At 54.2% G+C, this 23,425-nt stretch overlaps 9 protein-coding genes across 9 annotated transcripts; 4 read left to right on the top strand and 5 right to left on the bottom strand.

The window, feature by feature from the left end:
- Window positions 1-1,979: 1,979 nt before the first annotated feature.
- Window positions 1,980-3,806, top strand: G647_06518 (uncharacterized protein; the record flags this gene model as incomplete). Its single annotated transcript, XM_008730838.1, has 6 exons — window positions 1,980-2,179; window positions 2,249-2,548; window positions 2,639-2,989; window positions 3,042-3,424; window positions 3,498-3,534; window positions 3,584-3,806. 6 exons carry the CDS (start codon window positions 1,980-1,982, stop codon window positions 3,804-3,806), a joined length of 1,494 nt encoding a protein of 497 aa, XP_008729060.1.
- A 638-nt stretch (window positions 3,807-4,444) lies between these two features.
- G647_06517 (uncharacterized protein) lies at window positions 4,445-4,798 on the bottom strand (the record flags this gene model as incomplete). The annotated part of the gene is made up of 2 exons (XM_008730837.1): window positions 4,445-4,716; window positions 4,774-4,798. The coding sequence occupies 2 exons, from the start codon at window positions 4,796-4,798 to the stop codon at window positions 4,445-4,447; spliced, it is 297 nt and encodes a 98-aa protein (XP_008729059.1).
- Window positions 4,799-5,367: 569 nt separating this feature from the next.
- On the top strand, window positions 5,368-7,451 carry G647_06516 (uncharacterized protein; the record flags this gene model as incomplete). Its single annotated transcript, XM_008730836.1, has 2 exons — window positions 5,368-7,225; window positions 7,285-7,451. The coding sequence occupies 2 exons, from the start codon at window positions 5,368-5,370 to the stop codon at window positions 7,449-7,451; spliced, it is 2,025 nt and encodes a 674-aa protein (XP_008729058.1).
- Window positions 7,452-8,049: 598 nt separating this feature from the next.
- On the bottom strand, window positions 8,050-10,899 carry G647_06515 (E3 ubiquitin-protein ligase RSP5; the record flags this gene model as incomplete). Its single annotated transcript, XM_008730835.1, has 9 exons — window positions 8,050-8,149; window positions 8,204-8,599; window positions 8,655-9,086; window positions 9,138-10,308; window positions 10,358-10,491; window positions 10,547-10,652; window positions 10,704-10,742; window positions 10,800-10,822; window positions 10,877-10,899. The coding sequence occupies 9 exons, from the start codon at window positions 10,897-10,899 to the stop codon at window positions 8,050-8,052; spliced, it is 2,424 nt and encodes an 807-aa protein (XP_008729057.1).
- Window positions 10,900-11,846: 947 nt separating this feature from the next.
- G647_06514 (uncharacterized protein) lies at window positions 11,847-12,702 on the bottom strand (the record flags this gene model as incomplete). Its single annotated transcript, XM_008730834.1, has 4 exons — window positions 11,847-12,038; window positions 12,092-12,179; window positions 12,302-12,564; window positions 12,637-12,702. The coding sequence occupies 4 exons, from the start codon at window positions 12,700-12,702 to the stop codon at window positions 11,847-11,849; spliced, it is 609 nt and encodes a 202-aa protein (XP_008729056.1).
- A 594-nt stretch (window positions 12,703-13,296) lies between these two features.
- Window positions 13,297-14,697, top strand: G647_06513 (uncharacterized protein; the record flags this gene model as incomplete). Its single annotated transcript, XM_008730833.1, has 2 exons — window positions 13,297-13,741; window positions 13,796-14,697. The coding sequence occupies 2 exons, from the start codon at window positions 13,297-13,299 to the stop codon at window positions 14,695-14,697; spliced, it is 1,347 nt and encodes a 448-aa protein (XP_008729055.1).
- Window positions 14,698-15,239: 542 nt separating this feature from the next.
- G647_06512 (uncharacterized protein) lies at window positions 15,240-16,667 on the bottom strand (the record flags this gene model as incomplete). Its single annotated transcript, XM_008730832.1, has 1 exon — window positions 15,240-16,667. One exon carries the CDS (start codon window positions 16,665-16,667, stop codon window positions 15,240-15,242), a length of 1,428 nt encoding a protein of 475 aa, XP_008729054.1.
- Window positions 16,668-17,297: 630 nt separating this feature from the next.
- On the bottom strand, window positions 17,298-18,977 carry G647_06511 (uncharacterized protein; the record flags this gene model as incomplete). The annotated part of the gene is made up of 1 exon (XM_008730831.1): window positions 17,298-18,977. One exon carries the CDS (start codon window positions 18,975-18,977, stop codon window positions 17,298-17,300), a length of 1,680 nt encoding a protein of 559 aa, XP_008729053.1.
- Window positions 18,978-19,524: 547 nt separating this feature from the next.
- On the top strand, window positions 19,525-21,768 carry G647_06510 (uncharacterized protein; the record flags this gene model as incomplete). The annotated part of the gene is made up of 1 exon (XM_008730830.1): window positions 19,525-21,768. The coding sequence occupies one exon, from the start codon at window positions 19,525-19,527 to the stop codon at window positions 21,766-21,768; it is 2,244 nt and encodes a 747-aa protein (XP_008729052.1).
- Window positions 21,769-23,425: the final 1,657 nt, after the last annotated feature.

The following is a 23,425-nucleotide window of genomic DNA, read 5'->3' as shown; positions in this document are numbered from 1 at the left end:
ACCAGAACCAGAACCAGAACCAGAACCAGAACCAGAACCAGAACCAGAACCAGAACCAGAACCAGAGTCGGACTTCGTACTTTGTCGTTCTCTTACCGACTGGACTGGACTGGATTGATCGGTTCGGATAGGTCAAAACCGACTGCCACTTCGTCTAGGCAGAGGAGATCAACGAACGGAAGTGGTGGGCCGTAGTGTTTGGAGACCGTGGCATCCGTACGTACCTGGACTGCGAAGATTGTGTGCAGAATACTCCCGTCGGGTTGGGAGGAGGTATGTGGTGCGTGGGAAGTAGGGACGCAGGGAGGTATGCTGTGTACAGTACCATTCACTCACTCCCCAGGGGTAAGGCAGGGAGAACATATTCGCGGTCCAGAATCGAGACAAAGGAAACACGTCGTTCCAATACAGGCGAGGCGGCATAAGCAAGGGAGAGCGGAAGTACGAGTCTTGGTGAGATGCATGTGACGCCAAGTCGGCCCCTCCCCCTGCTTCTACTGGGGTAGCACCTTCTGCTCTGAAAAAGGGCAGGACAAGGTCAAGCGTGGAACGCGTGGCTGTCTGAACATTGCACCGACCCGACCTCCTCTTCTCCATGGGCGTGAGTTCCATCCACATCCCGACTCAGGAGTCTTTGCGGCGTTCGCGCGATGGCATTTCTTCCTCCCTTCTTGACGAACATGTTCCTCCTGCACAGACCCGCCGACTTGGCCGCGCCGCCAATACATCGGAATCTCGCATGGCCATTCCGGTTTCCGAGGTCTTTCTTGAGGATAACCAAGCGACAAGTGCGAGGCTCTCTTGGCGGGTATATCTTGAGCTCGTATCCACGACACGGAAAGGGTTGCCTCTTTAACGAGCACAATGCGCAGGTTAGTAAAAGGCCTGGACTGTACGGAGTGGAGGACAGCATGTACGGGACACACTGCAAATTGAGAAACACAGCATGAGAACCACTTACTTCCCATTGGCTGAGCGGCGCCCCACAGGCTGAGCGCGGCTTCAATCCGCCCCCCGCGCGCTCTGCCTCGTGGCGATTCCGCACTCGGGCTTTTCCTTTCCTGGTCCCTAGCGCCGTTGTGAGCTGGCATGCTGGCAAGACAATCACACTCCTGGCTCTGGAACTCTGTGCGTATTGGTTGGTGGTGTGCCTTACCATATAGAGGCATACCCCGGTGCCCCGAAGACGCCAGTGCCAGTCCTGTCCTGGGGTAGGGGGATATGCAGGGCACGCATGGTAATGGATCTGCTTGCGGGTTCCGGACCGAAGACCTGGTACTGTACGTGGACATACCCTGCCTCTGCCTGCGCATCCTCCGCCCTGTGAAACCTGGAGAAAGCTTCCCCGGCTTTTCTTTGGTTAAAGGACATTTTCAAATCTCCAGGGACCTCATCCGTTTGCCGTCCCGGCAGGCGAGACGGCAAGAGGATTCTCAATCCATCCGACTGGCACAGAGCAGCAATCACCAGTTCCGTTGGAAGTGTTCGCGCGCGCTCTCCCAATGTTTTTATGCGGAAAGGGCTGCTTCCGAGCAGAGAGTTTGCTTGTCTGCGTCGATCACAGTCTTGGAGCGAGTACTTAGCTGAGCCAAGGTCTGGGGCATGCGGAGCGACAGCCATTGAAGCAAGTCAAAAGCCAGGAAAGCAATCTCTAGCTCCATGCAACCCCATACCTGAGAAAGGTTGACTGGACGCCACGAGCGGAATCGTCGTGACAATGGTCATGACCGTGTTCGGTAGCAATCCTCGGTCTGCTAGCGTATCCATCGATCTGTCAATTCCTTGTCCTTGCTGGACGAGTTTGATAACAGAACGATAAATTGAACGGTGGACCCATTTGCCATCCAGACAGGCCTCGATTTCCACACCTCGAAAGTTTCCTGCCCTTTGTTCTTGCAATCACCGCGGCTCGAAAACATCTGTGCACTCTTTCCCTTTGAGCCAGTCGTCCTCCAGAAGGTGTATTTGACTCCGGTACAATGGCTGAAAAGGTGGTCCACGACAGGTCCGAAATCGAGGACGTGCCTGTCGACAAGGATGCTCTGGACTTCAACAGCGTGAGCATCAAAGGCGAGGCTCAAGAAATCGACCTCGCCCTGGAAAAGAAGGTGCTGCTGAAGACTGACCTCAACCTGGTCCCCATCCTGTTTCTGCTCTTTCTCTGCGCCTTCATCGACCGGTGAGTCCCATTGGCAATTCAAGTGCGCTGAAGAACACCCCCCCAAGTTGACCTGTGTCGTTATTCTAGAATCAACATCGGCAATGCACGAATCCAGGGGTTGGAGGAGGACCTCAACATGCACGGCCAAGACTACAACATTGCCCTGTTCACCTTCTTCGTCTTTTACATCTTGTTAGAGGTTCCCTCCAACCTCCTGCTGAAGCGGATTCGGCCGTCAATCTTCATTCCATCCATCATGTTGATTTGGGGCGTCATCACGGTCTGCCAGGGCGTTACACAATCCTTCGCAGGGCTCGTGGTCTGTCGAATCATCATCGGCGCGGCCGAGGCCGGGTTCTTCCCAGGCTGCCTCTATCTCATCTCGATGTAAGGCGCGCGACTCGACCAGCTCTGCTAGACAGATCGGCGGGTCAAAACTGGAGGTACCAAAATCACGTCATGCTAACAACGCCACAGGTTCTACAAGCGCCACGAGCTCCAATGGCGGTTCAATCTGTTCTTTTCGGCTTCCATCATAGCCGGCGCTTTCAGCGGTCTCCTGGCCTATGCCATCGCCCATATGAACGGCATCGGAGGCTACGCCGGGTGGAGATGGATCTTCATCCTCGAAGGCATCTTCACCGTCGTCGTAGCCATTGCTGCCTATTGGCTCGTCCCGGATTGGCCGGAGACTGCGAAGTTTCTGAAGCCCGCCGAACGAGAGCTACTCATCGCTCGACTGGCAATGGACGTCGAAGGCGCCAACATGAGCCACTGGAACAAGACAACAGCAAAGCGTGTCTTCAGCGACATCAAGATCTATCTTGGGTCAGTAAGATATTGATCAGATTGGCTGATCCAAGGGCTAACCCAGTTTTAGTATTGCCATGTACCTTGGGATCGTAACAACCAGCTACAGTGGTGCATTCTTCACCCCGACGATTCTGAAACAGCTTGGTTGGACCTCGATCCATGCACAAGTCATGTCGATTCCCATTTTCGTCTTTGCGACCGTCTGCGCCTTGACGTGCGCCGTCATCAGCGACAAAATGCACCACCGCTTTGGGTTTATCCTCGGAGGCTGTCTCCTTGCGACCCTCGGATACGCCATCTTGCTGAACATGCATCGTGTTGCGGTCGGGGTCCGATACTTCGCTCTGTTCACCATTGTTGGCGGCGGTTATATCGCACAACCGATTACCCTCGTGTGGTTGAACAACAATGTTTCTGGCCATTATAAGCGCAGTGTCAGTTCAGCGATGAGTAAGTCGTCCAGATCTGGGCCTTTGAGCAACACTTGCGATGCGCCGTCCCAAACAAGGCTAACAAGATTCAGTGATTGGATTTGGTAACTGTGGTGGCATCATTGCATCGTAAGTGGACCTAGAATGCCTTGAACCCTTCGCCTAACAGATGTGCCAGAAACATGTTCTTGGCGAGTCAAGCACCAGAGTATGAACTTGGATATGGACTAGGTCTCGGCCTTGTCTGGGTTTGCGTCCTCAGCGCTGTGCTGTTCCTGTTCCATATCAGGCGGGAGAACAGATTGCGCGACCAAGGCCGAAGAGATGACAGATATGACTTGCCCGATGACGAGAAGAACAACCTTGGAGATGATCATCCCGCGTTCCGCTTTACTTATTGAGTTCCAGAGCGGAGAATGGCCTATCGACATTCCGAGTTGGTGTTGCCACAGACAGAATATCGGATTGAGATTGCATTGTCAGGGGCAAAGCCCGTCAGACTAGGGGGAATCCTCAGCAGAAGGGCGCTGATGACGCGAACGAAATCCGACTGTAGAAATTAGACCATCGAGATGGAGGCGAAAATGTGCATCGTCCTTAAGCGTCATTCTAAGGTTGTAAGAACACGCATAGCGCACTCCATGAAGCTTCCGACCGAGTATCCCTCTAGCGACTCGGCGCGTTGATTCGAGCGTGCTGACCAAGTCGTTCGACCGAGAAAGGACTCCCAGAAAGCCTCGAGGGATGGGTGATAGATCATCTTCATTCAGCGCCATGTTAACATTCAATTATGCAATGATCGATGGATCTCACATACTCTTCTTCCAAGGAGGGATCATTCCTCCTCGACGTTTCCACCACAAGAAGGGGTTGGCCGCTTGTTCCCTTAATTCGGCGAATATGCTGGTATCCTGTCTCGATCGAATAATGTTCTCGGGTGTCCTTGCCAACCTTCCTCCGACCTGGAGAACAAGGGAACAAGTTCCTGGGCGCTTGTGAAGAGTGTTGTCGTGGAGTGTCCACATCCAGACTCTTTCAATCACACATGTTTCGTGGACCCGATGACATCGCCTCGGACTTTCTCCCAATCAATGCTGTTATCTAGCTCCTCGTCCACCAGTCCCACGATTGTGATGTTGTCGCCTCTCACAAGGTACAGGCCGTGACTGACCTGCGAGCTGGGCTCAGGGTCATCTGCCGGCCGGATAATGCGTTCGACCGTGTCGTTGAGAACAATGTTGGTGACCTGGTCGCACGAGAGCAGCGTTCCGACCAGAGTTCTGCCGTCGACCGTTATGACAAGAACCTTTTCTGCACATACACATGTCAGTAAGCGTCATGGAGCTGCAGGGAGTCGCTTCTACGCACTGTCAATGTAGGTTTGCAGAGACATTGCGACGGCACAGGACAGAACAGGATAGTCGAGAAGCTGGGTAATAACAGTTGCGGTAGGAGAGAGGGAGAGCAGCGATTGCTCGGGTAGATACTGGAGGTTTAACAGAAAGCACTCGTCATGGTACTCGCAAACCAGCGCCTCAGGCAGTATAACCGATACGATGGCAATCGGCGAGAAACAAAGCTACTGTTCGAAACTTTGATCCCCAAAAATGCGAGAGACCCACACACGCAAGGCTGGAGTTCAGCCTTGTCGCAGCCGCCTCGTCTGTGATGGACTACCACCATGTAAACATATTCGGAGCGGAGAGTAAATAGGCAAGGCACTTTCCCCTTGTTCCATCATGAATAGCTATTCATTTCCAGGTCACGTCACTTCCACCGCGGTCCGATACACGTAGCTCTTCGAAGAAGTCCCTGTCACTGCCCTGCAGTGAGATCGAGAGTGGACACCGGGGAGCGACAGATGATCTTCACTACGAGCGTCATACAGCAAGTGTCTGTCTAACGGTATAAAGTCCATCATCCTTTTGCATAGACACCTCTCACTGTTTCGGATTCTCAGCAATGGACCAACCGACATCTACGTCTGCCTCTACGGCAGCCTCTGCCTCCCCCAACATCGAGCAACTTCTCTCGCGATGGCCCGTAGCCAGTACACTGAGCCATCATCTCCCAGTAGGCGATCTGATCGTGGTTTCTCGACTGAGCATGACACTTCGGGCTCTTCTGCACGGTTTCGAACTACCGCCGACAACCGCAGAGACACCCAACTCAGTACGTCCAGAACTACACATCGGCCACCACGGCACCGTCTACTGGCAACGGCTCAAGGACCGGGCCCCCTTCGAATGCTCTTCCCGAACGCACACGAAAGGCCCCGCACCCAAGCCGTGTCGATACTGCTCGCGCCCGATCTGTGACGCCTGCATCGTCCGGGACTCGCTGTTCAAAGGCCACGAGAACACCTTCCCGAACCGGGTGCGGTACCTCTGCAAGCAATGCTGGGAATCAGGCAACGATAGCCAGACGTGCCGGTATCCGCTTGACGTTACGCCAGGGTCGGATCATTCCTCTGGATCTCCTCCATCTTCATCTTCGTCTTCGTCTTCCTTGAACCGAAAACAATGGTACGACCCGTCAGGCTCGACACGCGATTACTGCACCTGCACCCTCAAAACGGACGGCATTCTCTGTCTCGAGTGCAAGGACGCCCAGAACCGCTCGGCAGTCTCCAGTTCCACTTCTACACCTTCGAGCGAAACACGATGCCACGGCCAATCCTGCACCAACACACTCACCGCGGAGGACATAGACCGGCGACGCATCTGCCTATGGTGCAACAAGGCCCTGCCGCGCCAACTCGGCGGCACGACACGCCACCACTGGACGCAGAAGATCATCGAGGCGCGGGCCCGCCACGCCGCGTCCCGGTCCGCGGACGTGGAGGAATGGAACCGCAAGCGGCTGCGCGAGCGTACAATGTCACGACGCGAGATGCGCGGCGACGACGCCGTCCGGGACGATCCCGACGCCGATGTCCCGCAACTGGTACGCCATCTCGACACGGTCAACTATCAGAACTACATGGCCCCGTCGGCGGCGCCGAGCCCGGACGCCGTCTTCGCGTCCAAGACCGGCTACTGGCGATATAGCAGGGACTTCATGCTGGCTATGAGATCACGTTGCGCAAAGGCCGCACCGACACCCCGAGGCGTCTCTCTCAGGGCAGAAACTGCCGGAAAAGACATGCCATTCGCCCAGACCAACGCTGAAAAGGCAGCAGACCGGCTTACCCTGGCGGCCGCGATGCGTAAAATGCCACGGGACCGTCTCTCGGAATGGTGTGCTTACAGGGCCGTGATCATGGATTGTCTTCTCGAACAAAACTTGAGTCACGAGGCGACTCGGGAGTTCATGCAACGAGAACACAACTTTGAGGCCAGCATCGAGGACTATGGCGAGGTGATGCACGTGTGGACCACGCAGGAACGTCGGCGGAAATCGCTCGAATGCGAAATAGGCACCACTACCAAAGGCAGGGGAAAGGGTGCTGCGCTCGAACACGAATCAGACACAACTACTAAAGGGAGCGGGAAGGGAAAGGGGAAGGGAAAGGGGAAGGAAAAGGCTGCTGCGTCGCTGAAGGGAGATGACCCCGTCCCGTCTTTCAAGCCTGGTAAGGCGCCGGGCGCCACCGCCTCGTCCGGAAAAGATGGCCTTGGGCTACACGACAACCGGGCCCAACACATCGACATCGACATCGACTCTGATAACGACTCGTCTGACGACCCCTCTGCGAGAACGAATCCCCCCCAATGTCTACGCAGAAGGCCATCAGGAGAAGGCGACTCGGGCGCGCGGATGTATCAGTCTCGACGACGACGACCACCACCCCAGCGTCGAGGCGACGGAGCTGACGTCCGTCTTCTCCAACTTGGAAGAAGCAGAGCAAGTCAATGCCGCCGGCAATACTTGTCGCAGCCGTCGTCCGTGGCATCGTCGTCGTCGTCGTCGTCGTCGTCGTCATCGCAACCGACTGCAATGCTACAGACCGCATCGACATCAACACCATCACCATCTACCAGAAGCCCGGATCCAATACAATCAGGGTGTCATGGAGGCCCAACAACAAGGGATCCCACGCCTAATGACTCGTCGTCGCGGTACATACCCGTGTTCCTTCGGCCGGATGAGCCACTGGACGCTAACGAGGAGCCCCCCCCGTATGAGGCAGATGGGTGGACGTGGCCGGGCGAAGTTGAGCATGACCATGGCCATGACCATGGCCAAGCAGAACAGTAAAATGCATCGTCTGGCGGATGCGCATGTGCGCATTTCATGGTTCCCAAGTGGTTGTAAGACTAATACTCCATCATCTGGACCTGCTTGCTTTGCTCTGACTCTGTACGCTACCACCCAGGTATCACGGTACCTCCAGCGACGCACTGTCGCCCAACAAAACCGCTCGCCACGACACAGGTGTCAGGATCCGACCCAAGAAGATCCTTGTACAGGTTCCCAATCCATCTCCGTGCATTCGGTGCATATCAACACAAATTTGCTCTCTTCACCCGCACATCATAAGCTGTGCGGCGCCGTGGACGGTGCTTCGCTGCGCCCATAGACCTTACTAAAGGTGGAGCAAGCCCGTTCTGCTGTCTGCTGCCACACCACAGCCCTTGTTCTTCATGGTGAGTGATCGGCTGCGGTTCGCTAAAGGGGTCGTCCACGCTTCAATGCCTCGGACTATTCCTGGCCAAAGCCCAACGTCTCCTCGACGGCTGTCGAAAGCTTGCCGTTTAGCGCTTCGTATGTCTTGTAGGGCGGAAGATCAAGACGGTTAAAGCTGGCTTCTTGTTAGCGAGTGATCTTCGAACGGACTGTGGGACACAAGACGCACCAGGTATGACTCTTGGGTAGAGCATTTATCTCTCCAGCTTTCTCAATCGTGAACCTTCTCGGTCCGTCACTACCTTGCAGATCCTTGAAGCCATTGACAGGGATACGACTTGTTCCAGTAGCGAACTGCAACAGGCGCGATTTCTGCTCGGCGTCCCATGACCTGATGACTTTCCAGAAATTTTGGATGACTTCGTCCTGTTCTTGGTATCCGCGGTAGTCAGTGTGCTTCTTCCAGTCGTCGACATCGATATCGGCGATACCGCCAATCAAAAGCTCGAGTTCACGTTCGTCGAAGACATTGACCAGATCAGCAGGGATGAGTTCGTTGAAGCCGGTGATAAAAGCGTTGAACTGTTCTTCGACGCGTTTCTGGATCTTCCATTCCGTGAGAAGTCTGAGGGAGGTCAGTAGGTCGAATTCACAGTTTGGCCGCTCAAGCTGGTACTTACTCGACATATTCTCTCTTATTCTCATTGGTGACGGGGATGTCTCGACCGCCGGGCTTGAGATCTATCGTCTTTGTCTCTCCAAATTGTTCATCTTCAATAGAAAAGGTCTGGTCAAGGACGTCGGTAATGTCATTGTCCAGCATCCAGGTCAAGTTTTTGTGGTATTCCTCATCAACACCTTCCATATCGTTGATCGTGACTTTCTTTCGCAGCATCATCTTGTAGAACGCGCCAATAAAGAAAGAGTCCAAGAAACGACGATGGAAGATCGCCAGGCCGACCACTCGTCCGATGAATTTGAAATAGTTCAGGTGCTCCGGATTGATGCCAGAGTGGGGGTTGATTTGCAGAGTATAGTTGTCGTGTGCCGAGTATTCGAACAAACAGTAGAAAGGGTTGAACATTTCGTGTGAGAGCAAGAAGAAAAATTCGCTGTGGCAGACATTAGTAGAAACCAAGGATTAGATCTTCCGGCATACTAACCGGGAGAGACCACCGTAGTCGAGACCATCTTCTCCGTCGAACTTGATCATCAGCCGCTTCTTCAGGTCGGTAGCGCTCTGTCGCATGATTTCGGCGTACGAGTCTTCGAAAATCGCGCCACGGCGTACTTTGATGTGGCACTGGCCGGACAGGATACGCAAGGCCGGTTGAGAGCGGAAATAGATCAATTTCCGTCTGAAATCGCGCTTATACTGCGGCACGCCCTGATCCAGTGAAGATGGCAGTCGTGGATCATCCCAAGTGGTGGTCTTTGTATTATGATCGACGAAATACACGCGGGCAGTGTTGGTGAGTCGCATTTCCCACCCGCTGGGCAATGGTCCCAATTGTGAGACCGGCTGTTGTTGGATGGTGGTGTTGTTCCCGGCAGGATTGTTGCCATACATTCTGATATACTGCTGCCTTCTAGGGTCCACCCAAGTCGTAGTGCGGGTGTTGTGGTCGACAAAATAAGCCCGACCTTCAGGGGTATGTCGCTGCTCCCACCCAGCAGGAAGTTCACCGGTCCCAGCGGTGGTTGCTCCTGTAGCCATCATTGAAACTGCGTTTGGTGGTTGAGGCGATCCTCGAGAATCCTGCAAGTTCGGAGAGTTGGCGCCTGTGCGATCCTCAGGGAGCATTCGGTTCTGGTGACGAGTCCGCTCCATTTGCATATTCGCTTCGACGCGGTTGCGTGCTTCGGTCTCGCTCAGATGATTGGATGGCCTAGTCCATGTTGTGGTCCTCGTGTTGTGATCGACGTAGTAAGTCCTGCCAAGGTTGTCTTCTCTACGTTCCCAGCCCGCAGGCAGCCGTCCCTGACTGTCCTCGAAGGAGCTGAACCCGCCAGATCTCCCACCACTAGTTGTGCCATTGGGTTGTGATGGCGCATTGGGTGGATTAATCGCCGCGGTCGAAGACCTCGCATCTCCAGAGCCTGACGTGGCTGTCCGGGATGCGGGGCTTCTGGATCGGACGGGGAGTGCTTGATTAACATTGGTACTGCTGCCGGCATGGAGACTTGAGGATCCATTTACACTGGGCGCGGTACTCGGCGCGGGTCGATTCTGTTGAGGCGGAGGAGTCGAGAGGTTTGTAGAGAGATTGACGATCAATTTTCCGTGGACGACGAGGTTATCGGTGGACTTCTTAAGATCCTTGGTAAGCATTTCTAGCTGATGATCAGTTCGTGTTCCAGTTCTGCAAGGCTGGTGAAATACCGTCTGCACCCATGTCCAGGTCGATGACATCGCCGATGCGGATATTGATGACCCCGAGGAAGCCCTGGTCCTTCTTCTTGAACTTCTTCTGGTCGAAGATCTGAATTGCTAAAATGCTGTCTTCTGTCACTCTCCTAGTGGGCAGTCAACGTTATGCTCCAATAATGCACTCCGGCATGGGTGACGGACATGTCAAACGCTTCATTCCAATAAGGATTCAAGGTCTTTCTGATGACGGAGGTTGTCCTCGTTTGTTCCCCGGAGATGGTCGCAACAGCGAAGGGGTCGGGGAAACCTGCATCTTCTTAGCATGGATGTCCTTGTAGATCCTGAGTGCTGTACTAACGGAAGACATCTCTTTTGTACAGGCCGTCAGCCGCAATAACTGTGGGAGGTCAGTTTCGAGTGCCGGATAGACCGCAGCGAAAGGAAGTCCACGAACTTGTCACTCGCAGATTAGGCTCTCTGATTCCTTGAAGTCAGCCTGGATTCACGATTGATGCAATGAGAGCCACGTACGCAGGCAGGTTTGCTTCAGGCATCCTGGATGCTTGACCACAGGACCGTGGTCCGGGAGTCTAGCCTGCGGACAGCTGCAATCGGCGGGGTAAATCGGTTCAAAGCAGAATCGTGCTCGTGGCTCACGGTGCGCAGGGTCGACTTCGTAACGGCAATACCGTAGGTTAGAGAAAGTGATGGATCGTTGACAGTGAAGTTGTTGAAGGCGCGCAATCGTATTCGGCTGTGAATTACTCAGTCTTGGGTGGCCGTTTGAACTTTGGCGGTTTCAATGGTGGCGCAGTCACGCTAAGAGAGCGGAAGGGACGGTATGAAGCCAGGCCAAACACAAAGGCAACCTCGTCGCTCAGGTCATGCTTGCATAATAAGAATGATTCCAGTCAACAGTGCCACCGTCGTAGTGAAGATAACCAGAGTTGCTGGCGAGATCGAGGTGACCTTCCCTTTCAACTCAGAGGCAGAAAGTGTATGAGCAAGAAACGTGCCCGCTTATGTCATAGAGGCCAATAAGGCAACGAGGCCACGGTCAGGTCAAAGCATCGGCACGAGTATTTAAGTATACCGTGAGGGACTGTACTTTTCAATAAGGCGAGGAAACATCCCGCTCATCAAGATCGACTCCTGATAGCATTATTAATCTCGTTGCAGCGGTGATTTTGGTCTGCTAGCAGGTTTCCCCTGGGTTGCTCCTTTTGATTCCATAACTCTTACAGTTCCGGGGCTTTGGCCCCTTCCAATGTTGACGCGTTTGATTCCAAGATGACCGATTGATAAACGAGTAAACCTGCACCGCCTCTGGGGGTAGCAATCCCTCCAGTCGATTAGAGCTCTTTTTCAGTATGCCCTGATGCCCGGCGCAAGTGCAGTCGGGGGGAATCTCCAAATCGACCGCAGCCCTCTCAGCGCCTCATTGTGTCGCGTGCCACCCTGTCCACGCCGTTCTCGAGACCGGGGCAAGCTCTGATATCGCTCAATACGGTGCAAACCCACGGCCGCGTCCTCTAAACCCGCCCCGCGGACCCCCTCTTGGAGCACCATAGCCGCCGCCATAGCCGCCGCCGAAACCTCCTCGTCCACCGAATCCTCCTCGACCACCGCGCATAGGACCGCCTCTGCCTCTACCTCGCGTCATGCCGGGAAGGTTTGTACGTTTAGGCACGACCTGTGCGGTCCTGGTCAGCATCAACTCTAGAACAATCGCGCCTTGTCACACACCTTTAATGCACGACCACGGAAGGTACTTTCATTGAGCACCAACGCCTGAGCCACCAGTCCTGGATCTGAAAACTCCACATATGCATACCTGCGCGACGGGTTCCATTAGCAATCCATCTCTTGCCAGGCAGCATGAAATGATTTTTTTTCCACAGGTGTCCAGCTCTTCAACAAGCCTTGTGTGGAAGTGCTTGGATGTTTTAAACCCACCCTTTGGGATGACCCGTGAACTTGTCAAGGAGGATCGTAACACGGTTGATGGTCCCGGGCCCAGTTGCGAAATGTGCTTGGATCTCTTCGGGTGTCGCCTGGTAGTCCACGTTCCCAACGAAGATGCTGCGCGCATCTACGTCTTCGCGGTCTTCTCTAGGCACGCTCTCCGACGATTGTTCAAGGTGACTTTGCATCTCGCGTAGCTTGGCGGCTTCAGACTCCATCTCAGCAACGCGCCTCTTCATTGCTGCAATCTCTTCCTGTAAATATCGTCAGCGCAAGGTCGTGTCGGCGAGGCTGCAACCATTTGGCGCCGCGAGCTGTGTCCTTACTTCCTCCTCACCGCCATCTTCGTGGGTGTCTTTGTGCTCGTCTCTGACATCTTGTGTGTCGGACATCTTGACGCTCTGTCTGAATGCGAATGTGGGTGGTAGAAAGGTAAAGGCAAGGCTGATAGTCGGAAGATTCAAACGGCGATGAGTTTGATGAAGGCACAAGTCATCGGGCTGGATCGCAGAACGATGACGGAGCGGAGCTGGATTCACACTGCACGACGGGAAGATTCACGTCGTGACAAGAGCCAGGCTGAAAGCGTAGTGACGGCCGGGTCAGTGAATGTCGGTGGCAGCCAAACTAAAATGCGGACAGGCCTCGAGCGAGTCTGCATGTTTTGAGCCGCATGCAGCGGCCTGAACAGGCTCCCCAAGTACGGAGGATCAAGCGACGCACAGGGGCATGATGGGGCACCAGGTGCAGGGCGTCGTGCCGCCTTAGGCGTCATTGGCTTTAATAAGAAAGAGTTTGCCACCACCACCACGGTGATTTAGCGGTCCGCAAGGGAGCCGTGGCTATATGCCGATGGCGCCTTCGCCTTACTGGGAGCGTAAAGTGCGCTGGGTGCTAAGGGCATAAGTTCACTGACTCTTCATCTGTCTTCTTCAGTCGCCTGAAGAGACAACCCAGCACGTTCGGTCCGGTCTCGTCATATTGTCATGACAACTAAGGAAGATGAACAAACATCGGCCTTAAGCGACGCCCCTAGGGAGCAGCTGGCAGGCTTCGCGAAAGCTGGAGATGGCTCCGTCCCCAGTCGTCGAGCCAGTCCACGAAACGTTACCCAAGTCTGCCGGATTCTTGGAACCTTCTTCGTCTTCTTCACCACATGGGGCGTGGCATCTTCCTTCAGTGCATACCAGGCCTATTATCAGCAGGACCTGCTTGCTGACCATACCCCATCTGTCATATCATGGATTGGCACCGTCCAAGTCGCCTTGCTGGGCTTCACGGGGATCGTCTCAGGGGCTCTCTATGACCGCGGTTATATCCGAACCTTGTTGGTGGTGGGAGGCGCCATGGTCGTCTTTGGCTTTATGATGCTGAGCCTTGCAAAGGAGTACTACCAGGTCATCCTGGCCCAGGGTGTGTGTATCGGTCTCGGTGAGCTCCCATTGTCTGGTGCCAACCAGCAAATTGTACTGACCCCGGTTCAAGGCAACGGCATGCTTTATATCCCGTCGATCGCAGTCATTAGCCAGACATTCACTGCCAAGCAGCGTCCTCTTGCGATCGGGGGTTCTTCATCTGGAGCAGCCATAGGGGGAATTGTGCTGCCCATCATGTTCCGCCAACTGCAGCCGGGGATAGGTTTTGGCTGGATCAACCGTATCTTTGGGTTCATCATCCTCACGATGATGATAGCCACCTACTTCCTCCTCCGGCCCGATCCAACCCATCGACGTGCCAAAGGACCGCTGTTTGACCCTTCTGCGATTAGGGAGCCTCCATTCGTGGTGTTGTTTGTAGGCTTGTTCTTCACTTTCCTCGGCTACTGGGTCCCTCTGATTTTCGTCACGCCCTACGCCCAGTTTTCGATCAAGACGAGTGTCTCCTACGCCTTCTACCTATTGGCGATCCTCAACGCGGGCAGCTTCGCCGGTCGGATCCTTCCTGCCCTGGTCGCGCACAGAATTGGCCCTGCCGTCGTCCTCTCGGCCGGTAGTGTCTGTCTGGGCATTCTGATACTAGGATGGATAGCTATTCACGACATTGGCGGCATCACAGTATGGGCCGTTCTTGTGGGATTCATGGCCGGCATCACTGTTGCCATCCCGGCGGCAGTCGTCCCTCTCATGTCCCCAACACCGAGCGTCGTCGGCGCAAGGACCGGTATGGCTTGGGCGGGTGCTGCTTTGGCGGCCTTGATCGGTGGGCCGATTGCTGGTGCCCTCGTGGACACCGAGGCAGACAACTACACGCACGGCCAAGCATTCGGGGGCGCTGCCAGTCTGCTCGGAGGCTTGCTTCTCATCTATCCCGCAGTCACGATTGCTAGGGGGAACAAGCGCTATCATAAGCCAACTCCGCTACCGGCATGCATCGAAAGATCCTCGTAAGCCTATCGAGCTTGGGAACGGGGAGTCGGAATGAAATTCTCGAGGCGGTCGGGACAATAATACCAGAAAATCTATACTCCACCATACGCTGTCGTCGACAGGGTAAGAGTATCAGATCACGAAGGACAAGATAGGTCAGCATAGAGAGGGACGGTACGAAACTGAGCCTGCATATTTACAGTTCATCCAGGGACCATGCACTGAGGGCCATGGGACGGACCAATCTGAATATGCAACCTCTTTGCACGCGGACTCCAATTTTGGAAAATCCTAATGAGCGGTCGAGTCGAAGAATGTCCGGGCCTGCAGTTCATATCAATGACGGGTCATTTTCACATAACCGGCACCACCTGGATATACAATCTATACTAGGCTTGACCAGACACGGCAAAATGATGAATACACCTGTATGTATAGCGCGTTGAGCAGTGTACAGATATCGGACAGACGAATGCATAACCGTTCTCTTGAATATGGCAGTCTACTAGCAAACGGCAGCACAGGAGGACAACTCCTACTCTGCCTGCTTTTCCAGCACCTATTTACACCTTCACTCTCCATCTCCACCGCCAGCCCAGGCAAGCCCATCGACTGAGCATGAAGGTCCCCATACCCAAGGCAGTGACAGCACACATAAAGCCCACCATCACCCTGGCACCCGCCGCCTCCACCAGTTGGCCACTGATGGGGATACACACCAAAGCAGCCAAACTCCCGATGAAATAGCAAGTGCCATAGAAGCGTCCAAATTGCTCTGCTTCACAGAGTTGACCAATACATGCCGGTGTAAGCGCCATCCAGCTGCCGGTGCCGAATCCAAACAGTGTGCAGAAAATGTATAGTGCGGCGAGGGAACTATGTCCGAACGGAAGCCAGATAACCAGCATCAGCAGAAGTGTAAAGAGGATCATGGCCAGCAACGTATTAAAGCGACCAATCGTGTCGGATATATATCCCGGAATGATTCGTCCGAAACAACTGCTTGCGTTTAACACTGAGATGATGTAAAAGCCGGTATCAGGAGGGAACCCAGTGCCGTGGTTCGCGTATGTCGGGAGGATCCCCAGCGCACCAAAGAGGACGATCTCAAATGCAAACACACTAATGGTGAGGAACGTGAATTTCAAGTCCCCAAATAAACCGAGACTGATGATGGCTTGCTTCCTTGCCTCGGGAGAAGGTGGAAGGCGTGGTTTCATCAGCACGTTCGCTATGGCCAAGCAGCCGAAAAATAGAAAGCCTAGAATGCGCATCGACCAAGCGAAGCCGTACTTGGGTAGCGTGTCTCTTAAGATCAACGGGATCGTGACGCCGCCAAACGATGAACCAACCATCGCGATCCCGTGAGCAAGCCCTCGTCGCCGCTTGAACCAGTGGGAGACCACTGCCAAACTTGTCGTTGTAAGAGTTGCGCCTCCGACTCCTCCTAGAAAGCCCAGACACAACAGGAAGTGCCAGTATTTCTTGCACTCTGCCAGGAGAAAAACCATGACGATGTAACTAATGCTACCAAGCAGGGCAATCCAGCGTGGACCATAACGGTCAAAGAGTGGCCCGACCCATATGCCCAGGCCGAGGGCGAGGTAGACGAAGACGGAGGGGATCCAACCAATATCGCGGGATGTATAGGCTGACAGCTGGTGGTTCTGAAGATATTCCTGGACGGTGCCGATGGAGACCATGAGACCGAAGGACGCAAACAGAGCAAGGCATGCACCCGTTAGAACTAGCCATGCCTGAAGACCGCCCTCGGGGAACTCGTCGTTGGGAACGCGATTCGTTTCGGGGTCTTCAATGTTGATTGTGTCGATGTGCTTGTCGCTGTCGTTGACGTTTGGTTGTGGGTTCGAAAATGCAGGCACTGTAGATCCTGATTCCTCCTTGCCGGTCTCGGTAAAATATGCAAGCTCATGCCTTCCTAGGTCATTAGAGCGGACCTCTTCGACAGCGGGTAGCGAGGCGGTGTCCATCAATGCGGGCGTTGCTGGTGAATCGCTGTCAGGGTCGGTCTCTGGACTGAATCACAGAAACGCCATTTTTCAATCCTCCAACCTTCGCCAAACGCAGCACCGTCATCACGCCCTTTGAGCGGACGGTTCCTGCAACTAAAAATATGTGAGACCAGATTTAGCTCCTTGGTGGGGATGAAGGTGGAGAGGGGAGACTCGCTCTTCTCCGCCGGATCCAGGTCCTCAAATGGTACATCAGGTCCGGAAGATGCTTCGATGCGGAAAGGAGGAGCTAAGCTGCATTGCTCCAACGAGTACCTCGCGTCGCAATGGAATACATGCAAGGCCGGCTCTTGAAGCACATGGCTGCAAACAAATCCCGTAACCTCATGAGTGGCTGTTGTCATCAATGAGCCGATCGCCGTGGCTCGAGAGATCCAAGAACTGCGGCTCAGACTTGCCTTTTCACCTTCATGGGCCAGCTTGGCGGTTGCAACGCGTGCTTGATATGCCTGCAACCAGCTCAAAGCTCTGAAGCCTCAGAAGTATCTGTGATGTGTCATCACCGCCGCCGATCTGCTCGCTCTGCCCCCGCGGGGATCGTTCAGAGCTCATTCACTCCAATGCTGGGGGATGAGAGCGGTGACCATGTCATCTTGCAGCCCCCAAGACATGTGTTCCCTTCATCCTCCCTTTACCGACTTCCATCTTCGCGGTTCTGGCGCCAAACTGAATTGCTCTCTTCCTCTCTGAGGCAACAGTACGCATCCCTAGTTCCCATGTTGCCAGCCTCAACAGCATCTTCGCCGGCTCAAGATCCTCAGGCTGGGTCGCCCGACCCACTTGTTCGTAATGTTTTGGAATCTTCTTTTCAACTCTGAATCCGCATTTTTCCCATACTGGAAGAGCTAGAGAAAACTTTACCAGATCTTCGTCAAGGTAAGGATAACGCACCTCTTTCCCCCAGTGGCTCATGACACGGTCGTCCCGACCCAGATTACGCGTGCCGATCCGGCTAAAGTCGAGCTCAAGTTCGCCTGCGAGGTCGGTGAACCCTCCCCGAGAGAATGCTGCAGCGTGTCGGGAATATCCACCATATAGCTCATCTGCACCCAATCCAGAGAGCAGGACTCTAGCATTGGAGGTGACAGGCTTGACCTCTGCTGCCGGAAGCTGTGGGGTTTCAGAGAAGCTGCCAGTGCCGCGGGCAGCAAAGTAGAGTGCCATGGCAATGGAAAGATCCATTTCTGTATTGTGCGGGTACATGAGTCGTTGTATGGTGGCTTTGTGGGCTTGTGATTCGGTGTAGGGGACATCGATTGCCACGAACCTCCACCGTCGACCCGGGCAAACTTGACAAAGCTCAGCAAGACTGCTGCGGCCCGTCATTCGATCTGGGCACAGCTCGTAGGCCGATTCTGTAGCATTAGCCATGGCAGCGAGGGAACGTGGATTCTGGAATGCCACATTCAGCAGGTCTATTGCTTCTTCCTCGGGTAGGACTTCATGCATGAGACGAGCAAGCAATGTGCAATCAAGTCCTCCGGAGAAAAGGACTGCAACTTGTGCAGAACTCTGACTGTGGGAGTGAATAGGAATGTTCAAAACCCTGGTCGCCACAGCACTCTTTAGATGGTCCAGAAGATTGGTAACACTAGTAGAAGAAGGAGTCGGTTCAAGGGGATACGAGGGTTGCGTCTTATTGATGATGGCGAGCCCGCTAAGCCACGGCAGGTCGCCGCACACAATGTGTCCATCTTCCAGCGAAACAAAATGAAGGGCCGACGTGGAGACCTCGGCGTCTCCTGCATCCAGTGGATTGGTGAAAGCACTGCACACTGTCAGCGAGTCATCCCTGCCGTGGGCGACGAGTAATGAGCGCCGCCCCAGTTGATCTCTGCCGTAATAGACAGTGGAATTTGGCGCATCATAAAAGACGAATGCGAAGGGCCCGGCTATAGCGGAAAGGACCTGGACTATGCGCTGCCGATGATCTTGACAGCCACCTGAATGTGAGGCATGCACAAGAAGATCGAATATGCGTGCCGAGTCGTTTCCCTGAACCGCGGTCCCCTCTACTTTCCAAGCCTCTCCATTCCAACAGAGGACAGATCCCGAAGAGGATTCCTGCAACGGCTGCTGTTGGACATAGTCCCCTCGCAGTGCTAGAACAGAAGAGACGAATGTGAGAACTATGTCGCGGGGTGCGGCAGGGACTGCGATGTGCAACTGTTTGTAGCTGTCTGGCCCTCTCGCAATCAACTCGTCCTTGACAAGATCGTCCGGGCAAAGCTCACGTGCTCTCGCGAGAGAGAAGAAGATGCCGCACATCAAGCTGAACTGGCCGTGGAGAGCGCCGAATCGATGCGGCCACTTGCTGCCGCCGAATATACCTCTGCGCGATCTGGTGAGGTGGACATGGGATGGAGATGAGGCGGAAGTGAAATGAAAGTGAGCGTCGACCTTCGACCCGAATACTGCCATTTCCTCGACAAATCAGAAGCTGCAATTCCCGACCCACATGTGCGGCTGCACGATGCCGACATTGGCGGCCTTGCAGTATCTCCGACAGTTATGCAGGGCTGCGACAACTCATCCTTGCAAAGGATTGAAGTAGTCCAGCTTCCTTGAAAAGGAGACTCTGTTGCGGCACATCTACCTCGGAAACTATCGCGGACTCGAGTCTCCTCATCTCAGCGACACTCTGAGGAGCCCGAGGACCATATCGTCGCGTGACGTCTGATCGGCCTTGTCGTCATCCAGCATGTATTACCACTGAATTGGTGGTTGCACCAGCCCGAACCCGCCTCCATTCACGAAGCACGGTGTGGTGCTGATCACCGGCTAATGTCAAAGTTACCCTACATCCATCTGCCAAATGTCATCGAACGACAGCCATGCAGCCATGGACACCGAGCAGAAAACCGTACCGACGGAAATACCGGAGCCAAATCTCATAGATTTAGACCCAGATACAGATACAGGGGGAGTCGTCCGCAAAGACGACTCTTCTGGAGATGTATTTTCGGAAGGAGCCAGTGAACCAGGAACGGGCGCCGCGGAGCAGATCCACAGACTTGAGATCAATGATCCGAAGTCTGACAGCAACCATGGCCCGTCACCAAAACTCCTTCCCTCCACTCCTCCACCTCCTGAACCGCCAGCGGCTAGCGAGAAGCCATACCTCGACCCTACTCCGAAGACCCCAGCCATATCGAGACATGCGTCCGTGAGATTATCAGAAGAAGAGTATAATGAGAAAGACCCGGCCTATACCCCGGAAACAGAGGATAACAATGCAGAGTTGCCTGATCAGAAGCCGAACAATGACCCAGATGTGGAGTCTACGTCAGAAATTCAGAGCATCATGGACCAATTCGATGATGAGACAGCGGCCCCCTCAAAGGAATCAATTATGTCTCCCAGACACGAACTGACAGGTCCTATCCTGGGGTCGACCAGTGGTTTCCCACCTAGGAGGTCAAGCTTGGAACACCTTCGATCTCGGGAATTGGACACCGTAGCATCTCCAGTCATCTCTCATCACTCAGAAAAGCCTCTGCCTTCGCCCCCGCAAGATGCTTTGAACCATGAGTCAGGTCCTCTGAGGAGTCCACCGTTGAAGGGCCCTGGGCAAGCCTCGACAACTTCTCTGCCGGCGCAACCACCGCCTCCAGAACCCGAACCTGAATTACCGTTTGACTTTCACCGATTTCTCGAGCAGCTCCGGCACAAATCTGCTGATCCGGTTGCTAAATTCCTTCGCTCCTTTCTAACAGAGTTTGGAAAGAAGCAATGGATGGTTCATGAGCAGGTCAAGATTATCGGCGACTTTCTGGCGTTTATCACAAATAAGATGGCTCTCTGCGACGTTTGGCGAGAAGTGTCGGATAATGAGTTCGACAACGCCAAAGAGGGAATGGAAAAGCTTGTAATGAATCGATTATACTCCCAAACCTTTTCTCCGGCAATTCCCCCTCCACCTCAGCTTGGGCGATCACGATCTAGAGGGAGACGGAAAGAGTTGGAAAAGTCCTCGGTGCCAGGACGACGTGGCCAGCACCAGGAAGACGTGGAGCGCGACGATATTCTAGCGCAGAAGATAAGGATTTACAGCTGGGTCCGAGAGGAGCACCTCGACATCGCTCCGGTGGGACCCAATGGCGAGAGGTTCCTCAAGCTTGCTCAACAGGAACTTCTCAAGATCAAGGGATATCGAGCGCCTCGGGACAAGGTCATTTGCGTTCTGAACTGCTGCAAGGTCATATTCGGGTTGCTCAAGAATTCCAAGAGCTCGGATACCTCGGCGGATTCATTCGTGCCCCTGTTGATCTACGTGGTTCTGCAGGCCAACCCAGAGAATATGGTCTCCAATGTGCAGTATATTTTGCGCTTCCGAAATCAGGAGAAGCTCGTCGGCGAGGCCGGGTACTATCTCTCTTCATTGTCCGGCGCAATCCAATTCATTGAAGGCTTGGATCGCACAACTCTCACAGTCAGTGATGAGGAATTCGAGCGTAATGTCGAGAATGCGGTGGCGGAAATCGCGGAGCAAAACCGTCAGAACGAGCAACTCAGCCCTATAGCTGGGTTTGCAGAGAAATCATCAGTTGCAGAACCGGAACTCACTCCACGAAACTCTATGGATGTGACTTCACGGAGTCCCATCCGCAGGGATCCGAACAGGCATAACACCAGCTCCGGAGACGGGTCGGATGACAGTGTTGCGGGCTTGTTGAGGACAATCCAAAGGCCTCTTTCCACGATCGGACGGATATTCTCCGATCAGGATACATCATCGCAGGAGCGCCGGCCGAGCCCGAACCCAGCACCTCGGCCTCCTCCACGGCTGAGTCCAAGCGTATTTCAACCGCCACCTTCTCAAGCTCAGGCCGGTGCCGTACCCTCTTATGATGCGCAAGAAGCCGCAGCCCGTCAAGCAAGTGCCGAAGCAGCTGAAGCACGACGCATTTCCAGAGTCGAACACAGGACTGTGGTCGACACTCTATGTGGAATGTTTCCGAACCTGGACAAGGAGGTCATCGATGACGTGGTGCGGCAGAAGGAAGGGCGAGTAGGGCTTGCGGTGGACGCTTGCTTGGCGTTGACTGCTGGGGGTTGACCAACTGGGTTGAGTTGTCTATCTCGATTTTTTATCCTGATTGGAAGGATCGAGGCGTGCTCAACTGTGTGGAGCTGTGTTGTGATGTTAGAAGCCGCTGCCGAGAGGATCACGCTTCAAGGACAACCTAGGCAATCAACGCACCCTTCGCCCTGGTCAATGGCCATTCCTTTCATACACCAGTCCTGGTCCAGCCTCGGGCCCAGCATGGACATGTGGACTGAGCTGCATGTTAGCCACCTTGAGTAGGAACTGCCGCTTGGCTGGTCGTCTGCTATGGCCTGTATCGCAATCCCCGGTACGCTGTGAGGAAGCAGAAGTGGTCGGGGACAAAGCATGAACGTGAAATCGAGCCCGACTGTGTGGCAGGCACGCGGACCGCGTCGAGAAGTGGACCATATAATTGCAACTCCAATTTGAAATTCCCATGACATGTCAAGACGTCGATACCAGCCAGCCAGGCGTATGATGGAGCAATGGCATACGTAACTTTACTACGTACTCACGACCCGGTGGCACGTGTTCTGGGATGGTCAAGCAAGAGGCAATACGCACGCCAGACAGTGCCATGCCATGCATGCTACCGTCCTCGTAGTAGTCCAGTACCAATATTTATTACAGGTCAGGGCTCGAGATGGGGCGATCGACTCAGTTGGGTCCACGCGCAGGAAGATGGGTAGGGAAAGGGGCAAGATTGGACAACTCGAGGATGAGTGCGCGTTACAGTACACAATTCCCCGTTTCAGAGATGACATGACATGACATGACCGTGATTGTGGGATCGAGTATTGTACCTTTATTCGGAAGACGTATCACGGTCCGAGGACCGGTTGTCGCTGGTCGTTGGTCGCTGGTCGGTAGCCGCCAGTCACGGGTCAACATTGATATGCTGTAATGACCACAAACCACCCACGATTCCAGCGGAGGACTCAACGACACCACCACCACTGATTATAATACTATAGCCATGATGATAATGACAACTCCCGTGGAAAGCAGCTTGCGCAAGGAGCATATATTGTAGATGTCTTTTCGTATCTGATCACAGTACTCCGTACAGTTACTTGGTACTTACTGTACCGTGTACTTTGTCCAGATCAAGATGGCAGAGATTTCGTCGTGGGTGGCGAGCTCGAGAGTTCCATACAAGAGGTCTAAGTTGTCATATTCGTGTTGGACTCTATCCTTGGCAGTACTCCGTACAGTATGTATATACCTGTATTCCCTACCTCACACTCGGGTTGCCTGACTACCCAGGTACACCTCAATGGTAGGTACATAGGTACCTACCATTCATTGGCCCACACGTCCAGAGAAACATACAGTGTGCAATATTCTGGTGCTGGGAGGGGGAATGCTGTCACCCGTCGCCTCGTCCGCGCGCGCACAACTCACCGGCGCCTTGGGATGGTTCGAAGGCGAGAAAGACGAGGGCGAGGCTGGTGAGGCTGCTGGTCCTGCTGACGTCAAGTCACTGCTCAGCCAGGCTGCCGCGCCGGATCGAGTACCACAGGAGACTGTAAATGCACGCCGAGTGAGTGGCCCGTACAAATGCATGGCATCTGCACGGTCTACTTGGCACTGCGATCGTAGCTCGTGCGCCTACACAGTAGGGTGAAGGAACATGCCGTCGCGCAAGGGTGCTCCCTTTGCGGGG

This window comes from Cladophialophora carrionii, assembly GCF_000365165.1.
Source record: "Cladophialophora carrionii CBS 160.54 unplaced genomic scaffold supercont1.5, whole genome shotgun sequence".
Classification (NCBI taxonomy): domain Eukaryota; kingdom Fungi; phylum Ascomycota; class Eurotiomycetes; order Chaetothyriales; family Herpotrichiellaceae; genus Cladophialophora; species Cladophialophora carrionii.
The sequence above is the reverse complement of the archived record's forward strand: the minus strand, read 5'-3'. Positions and strand labels throughout refer to the sequence as shown.